The sequence below is a fragment of the Centruroides sculpturatus genome, unplaced genomic scaffold, assembly GCF_000671375.1.
Source record: "Centruroides sculpturatus isolate CEXI.00-Female unplaced genomic scaffold, Cexi_2.0 scaffold750, whole genome shotgun sequence".
Lineage (NCBI taxonomy): Eukaryota > Metazoa > Arthropoda > Arachnida > Scorpiones > Buthidae > Centruroides > Centruroides sculpturatus.
This window is the reverse complement of record NW_019384899.1, coordinates 215,309-222,836: the sequence shown is the minus strand read 5'-3', so window position 1 is coordinate 222,836 and position 7,528 is coordinate 215,309. Positions and strand designations below refer to the sequence as shown.

At 31.0% G+C, this 7,528-nt stretch overlaps 1 protein-coding gene across 1 annotated transcript; it reads left to right on the top strand.

The window, feature by feature from the left end:
* The first annotated feature begins 18 nt into the window (after window positions 1–18).
* Window positions 19–2,391, top strand: LOC111631461. The gene has a single exon (XM_023375708.1). The coding sequence runs from the start codon at window positions 25–27 to the stop codon at window positions 2,257–2,259; it is 2,235 nt and encodes a 744-aa protein (XP_023231476.1). The 5' UTR covers window positions 19–24; the 3' UTR covers window positions 2,260–2,391.
* Window positions 2,392–7,528: the final 5,137 nt, after the last annotated feature.

Here is a 7,528-nt window from a genome sequence, read left to right as displayed (position 1 = left end):
TGCAAGAATAGAGGGGTGTTTCCTATGTCCATTCAACGAATAAGTCTACCAGTTGGATGTGAGTCTTTGTTACCCAAGCTTAGAATATTATGTTTACGGAAGGCAATACGCACAACACGCAAAGCGGTGTTTTCGAAACTCAATTGCATAATCAAGGTTGAGAATCAAATACACAACCAAGATCCGGGGTCACTACAGGAGATCAATCGAAAAATTGTTACATTCCAGCGTAAGCTCGAAAGAAGCCTATCCTTACGTTATCAGAAGAAATTTGACTGGATACTAAACAAGCAAAAACCACAGGAGGCAATACAACTCCCATCCATGATATGCTGGGATAACATATCACCTCCGGATTTTCTAGTTCGCTCACTATCACAGGGACCTATGTTTGCCCCTCGTGATTCATACATACGAACTGAAAAAGTGATGCCAGATTTAGAAAATCTGATCACGGGGATGAGCGAAGTGCACAAAGAATACTACAGATGGAAGTCAGCATTCAAGATACAACAGGCCAACAACCGCATACAGGACGAAAGAAATTGGAAGCAGATTCACAAATCCAAAAAATGGTTAGCGGATAATAACATAGTGGTTCTCAAGGCGGATAAAAGCAAGGCTCTAGTGTTATTACAGAGAAATACGTACGTTTCGATGATGCAAAAATACATCAATGATACGGAGTGTGAACCTATCGAGGATGGATTTGTCAACAAACTACAAGCGCGGGTAAAAAAGTTTACTCAAACACCGTTCGCTAGAGAGTTGGGCATAAGTAGGGCAGTGGTGCCGTCCCCGGACACTCCCAGGCTCTTTGCCTTCGCCAAAACGCACAAGGATAAACCTGCATTAAGACCGATCCTTGACAAAGCGAGATCGCCCACTAGGATGTTAGACACAGCTATTCATAAACATATAGCTCATAGCTTAAACAATTATCCATGGTCAGTAAGAAACTCTGCAGAGTTATTAGAGGCTTTAAGACCGCTTAGCATTAATGATCGTACTTACATCACGGTTCTTGATTTCGTGTCTTTATACCCGTCTATAAAAATCCAGCCATGCTTTTGCGCAATTAGGGACCTCTTACTAAAGTCGCATGGAGCATACCGTAAACAAATATTGGAACTGGCCCACTTGTTATGCTACAACTCATTTTTTAGGTTCAACAACAAAACGTATCTACAGAAACGCGGGGTCCCGATGGGCAGCCCAATATCGGGGGATTTATGTGAATTAGTCGTTAGACAACTGGAACAAAAAATCATACCTATGTATAGTTCCAACATACTTATTTATAAAAGGTACGTTGATGATATCTTTATTATGTGGAAGGCTAAACCAGATATAAATAACTTCATTGATGCAATGAATAATAACCCGTATGGCCTCTGCATTAAACTAGACCAAATAAGCAATTCAAACGCTACCTTCCTAGATATCAACATACAATTAGGAGGCAATATGATATCAACTAGGGTCCATTACAAGCCATGCTACACACCTCGATTTATCCCTGCCAGTTCGGATGATCCATTTTCGTACAAGGTCGCAGCATTCCGGGCCCTAACCAAGAGAGCTTTCACACACCACTCAAACTTTGAAGATACATTAGCGGAGTTACAACACATCCAGAACATAGCCACACAACATGGGTATGGGAAAAGATTAATTCAAAACCTGGCGTTGGCCTACTCATCACGTGTATACAACGATAGCTCACGCACGAACAACTCGAATAATTTGCAGTGTGTAGCGGTGGTTGAATATAACCGCCACCTAGATCCGATTTACAGAGAAATTGCGAAGCGTATAAACAAAAGAATAGCATATAAGAGGCGCAATACTATTTACAACATTCTGCGCAATAGCAAAGACAACATAGACGAAAGGTATGCACCGGGAGTGTATTCTGTCCCGTTAAGAGACCATAGATTTCAAAGGGATCTTATATATATTGGCTCCACCATACGCTCTCTGGATAAACGTATGCGCGAACACAAATATGACATTGAACACAACAGATGCACCACTGCCCTATCTACGTATGCTTCGACCCCTGGCATAAGTGCTAACTTGCAGAACGCGCAAATCATTAAAATGTCACACAGAAGAGAACACGTACGAACGCTAGAAGCTTTGGAAATTTATAAAGCAGGATTACGTAATAGCTGTATCAACTATAAAGATGCTATTAATATTTCGGCAGCTTGGAGGTTTGCGTATGAAGCAGAATGCCCCCACAACTCTATGTAAGGTGTTATACATCGTTTACATGTATATGTAAAATAATATTTGTGAATATTTGGGTTCACGTACGTAATGACTAATACGCATGCGCGTAATGAATTTTATACGCAAAGATGTATATGTTCCAAAATGTTTAAATATTTAAGCACAATGATTTTCGAATATCAGAATTTAAAACCTGAGGAAGACTGAGAAAGCAGTCGAAAACGTTAGTTGTTTTCATTAAATATATTTTTACTGGTCAAGTAAAGGTTTTTATGTGTGTTTATATTAAGTAATTAATGTAAAAAATTATATTAATTAACATTTACTATGATAGTTGCATATGCCTCCAATTAAACAGTACTTGTTCATCTTGGAAATTTGACCAACTTATTTGATTTTTTATTGTGAAATGCAAACAGGAATAAAACTCTAATTTACTGCTTAAAAATAAACCTTTAAAAAGAACTGCTTTAGCAATAAATTGACATTTTATGCTTGTCTCTATGTAATGTATTATAAATGCCTCTTTAAAGGAATATTATTACTTGATTTTGAAAAAGGAAAGTATTATAAAATGTAGTTAAAATATTCTTAGAACAAACTGGATGTGAGACAATGAGATATTAAAAATACACCTTATTGACTTCCAGCAATGAGTTTAATACATTAAAAATGTTTTTGACCTATTCATAGGTCTTCCTCGTTTAGAACTGACATAAATGGAATAAACTAACAATGTTTTTAATGTGTTAAACTCATTACTGAAAATCAATAAAATATGCTTTTAGTATCTCATATTATAAAAGGAAATAAACTTATGTTGATTTTTAAAACTGCCAATTTTAAATTTATCAAAAAGTATTAGAGAAGGAAATGGCAAAATTAACATGTAACATGTTGCTTCTGAAGTCCCAAATTAAGTTATGGATGATGTATTTTCTGTATAGGTAATTGATTCAGATAAATTTGTGGTGCATGATAAGTCAGTCATTCTGTTGCCACAGATTCCTTGCATTGCCATGTTTAGTCTTCATAAGTAAGCTTTTTGTTTGATCATCCTGTATAAATGAAATCAATAAAACCACGAATATGTGTTAACATTGTTTAAAAAGCCACAGAAATTTTTATTTTCTGAATATCCAAAATTATTGCATATGAATAATGCTTTACTTAGTCTGAAATAATGATCATAAAATTTAAAACCTTATTATAAAATCAATATATAATGAAAAATATTAGAAAAATAGCAGTTAATTTTACTTAGTTTTCTTGTAATTTATAATTTTTTTTGATGATATATAGAAGAAAGACATAATATATCACAAATTTCAATGAAATTTATAGAAATGATAAGTGTTCAAATGCATTTGTTCATTTCACTCTGTTCNGATTTTGATTTAGTACACTAACTTTCTAAAATAAATTAATTTTCTTAATGATGTAGAGAACATAATTTTGTAAAGGTTATCAAACATTTTAATTTAAAGATATTTAATTTCTATACTATTTATCAGTTTCCACTACATTTTTATTGTGTCAAAAATGTTGACATATTTGAAGTCTAATTGAAGAATAATCATGCAATAGAAAATCAGCTGATATAACATTGATTTCTAACTATGTAGGAGCTGAAAATAAACTACAGTACCTTTAAAAATTCAGTAATATTTTAATTTTCCTAATGTTTTTGGTTATTTTAAGTGATCTTCCTCAGGATAGAAAAACTGATTACAATTTAAAAATAAGAATGAAAGCTGTCCTCTGAAAATAAGATGTAAAATGGCATTTTAAAATAAATAAATGTCAAAGTAAAATTAGATCCAAACCTAAATAAAAAGACAATTTACAGATGATAATTTAAAGATTTGGATACAGTCATTTTGAATTTTGTAATCCTCAAATCTGGGAAGAACTGAAGCCAATTTTCTCTGTATTTTGCCATGCATTGTGGCTTGTTTATCAAGGAAATGTATAGTAGTGGCTGAAATATTTCATATAAAAAAATATAATTAGCTTCCTGAATTAAATAGTCTGATTTTACATTTTAAAAATTTGAAAAATTATAAATTTATGTATTTTGGATTTATTTTAAGAATNTCCTCTTTGGAAGAATTAAGATTAAGAAGAAGCAAAAGAAATGAAAAGAAAAATATTTCTCTTTTCATCTAGTTCATACACACATTTTTTTGTATAGTTTTCAATTTTGTTTTGTTTTTTGATGCACATACAATTTATACTTTGTACATTGAATACTGTTTGTTTATTAGAATTTCATTTTAAAATCTAATAATCAATTGAACAGGATCCTTACAAATTGTTTATAATTTCTAAATATGTGTGATCAGTGAATAGTATTCTATTCACTGATCACACATATTTAGAATCACTGATCACATACAATTCACTAAATTAATTCCCACATTATAAATATAAAGCTTGTATGAAGAACACATTTGTTATAAAATTCATCATTTAGACAAATAGAATTGAGGCTTGTATAGAATGCATGAAAGTTGACTTGAGCAAACTGGATAATGAATTAATCAGATGAACAACACTATATGAATCCAGCAAAAGTTATTCACTGAAAACAGTTTTTGGTCATGATCTATTCTTATAGTATTTTTGTTGTGTTACCTGTGACGTTTATTTAACATCTTCAAAAACATTTGTAGTAAATTACTTTTGCTAGATTGATAAGGTGCTGTTTGTCTGATTGCTTTGCATCAAAGTATAATGTAATTTAAATTTAATTTAATTTAAAAGCTTAAATGTATTCATTTGCTAGTATTAAGGAATAAAAAAAATATTTAAAACTTTGAGAAACAAGAATCGCTTTTTAAGTATTTTCATTGTGATACAGATATTACTTTCAGGAGATTACAAAGTATTAAAAATAAAAGTATTATATCATTTATAGTGTTGATATTATATCAATAATATCAACACTATAGATTAATATAAGTGTGTTACATTAATTAGTTTAATTGAAAAGTACAGTAATTCATTGATATTACCTTGTATATTTTTGATTACTTTCTTCTTCTTTATCTTTGCCTTTTTCTATGTTTATATGGGGTCAGCATTTCCTTCTCTAATATATTTTTTCCATTTCTCCCTATCATTTCTCCTTATTCTTCTATCTTAAGTTCCCTCTGGTTCAAGTCTTCTTCCACCTTATCTTTCCAACACATCTTTGGTCTTCCTCTTTTCCTCTTTCCTTTTACTACCAGTTTTCCGATCTTCTTTCCAACATAATTGACACTTCTTTGCTATACATGGCCAAACCACCTGAACCTACATTCTTGCATTTTTTTGCTCAAGGGGCCCACCTTAACAGAATATCTAATAAAATCATTCCTTATTATATCCTTCCTTGACACTCCACATGCCCATCTCAACGTTCTCATCTCCGCCACCTTCATCGTTCTTTCTTGGGCTCTTGGTATTGCCCATGTCTCAGCTCCATATGACATTGCAGGTCTAACAACTGATTTATACAATTTTCCTTTCAGATTGCAGCTAACTTTCTTGTCGCATAACACATTGCTCATCTTCCTCCAGTTCATCCATCCACATTGAATTCTATGCTTCACCTCCGAGTTCAATCCTCCTCCCATCTTGACAAATGTCCCAAGATATTTAAAACTCGGAACAAAAGGGAGTGGCACACTTTGGATTTTAATATTACACTCATCTCTACCATTCAGTCATATAAGGTCTTACTTAATTGCATTGTAGAAAAATACATGAAAAATCAACTTTTCTTTTCTTTTTCTGATTTATGGAGGGTAGTAACTTCCAAATTCTAAAACATTACACCAATAATGAAATAAAATTAAAGTTAAAAAAAGGTAAAAGCAAACCAACTTTGCAGAGAAAGAACACTTTATTACTTTGGTACATCCCCCAAATGCATTTTGCCAACAATATTGAGGAGACCTAATATTGTTGGCAAAATGCATTTGGGGGATGTACCAAAGTAATAAAGTGTTCTTTCTCTGCAAAGTTGGTTTGCTTTTACCTTTTTTTAACTTTAATTTTATTTCATTATTGGTGTAATGTTTTAGAATTTGGAAGTTACTACCCTCCATAAATCAGAAAAAGAAAAGAAAAGTTGATTTTTCATGTATTTTTCTACAATGCAATTAAGTAAGAACTCATATGACTCGAATGGTAGAGATGAGTGTAATCTCTCTCTCAGCAACAGAATGGGACAATTTTCTTAAAATTGGGAACATTTACTTTTAAAAAATTAGATTGTTGTCTTATAATAAATTGAAAATACTTGACAGTAAAATATATGCACCTCTGTTGAAGTCAAAGAAATGTTTGAAATGTAAGTTTATCTGAACATTTTCAAAGATGAACAAGTATCAATTTTAATTTAATGCTAAAATTTTATTTTAAATCAGTTATAATTACTTTAAAATGTTTATTTACAATAACATACAATAATTAGAATTATATATATATGAAATTATCAAGTGATAATTCTAGAAATGAGATTCAAAATATAAAATTTTAATATATGAAATCAAGTCTCCCAAATAAATATATTAAATTGATAGAAAATGTATTATTTCCTCTTTGGAAGAATTAAGATTAAGAAGAAGCAAAAGAAATGAAAAGAAAAATATTTCTCTTTTCATCTAGTTCATACACACATTTTTTTGTATAGTTTTCAATTTTGTTTTGTTTTTTGATGCACATACAATTTATACTTTGTACATTGAATACTGTTTGTTTATTAGAATTTCATTTTAAAATCTAATAATCAATTGAACAGGATCCTTACAAATTGTTTATAATTTCTAAATATGTGTGATCAGTGAATAGTATTCTATTCACTGATCACACATATTTAGAATCACTGATCACATACAATTCACTAAATTAATTCCCACATTATAAATATAAAGCTTGTATGAAGAACACATTTGTTATAAAATTCATCATTTAGACAAATAGAATTGAGGCTTGTATAGAATGCATGAAAGTTGACTTGAGCAAACTGGATAATGAATTAATCAGATGAACAACACTATATGAATCCAGCAAAAGTTATTCACTGAAAACAGTTTTTGGTCATGATCTATTCTTATAGTATTTTTGTTGTGTTACCTGTGACGTTTATTTAACATCTTCAAAAACATTTGTAGTAAATTACTTTTGCTAGATTGATAAGGTGCTGTTTGTCTGATTGCTTTGCATCAAAGTATAATGTAATTTAAATTTAATTTAATTTAAAAGCTTAAATGTATTCATTTGCTAGTATTAAGGAATAAAA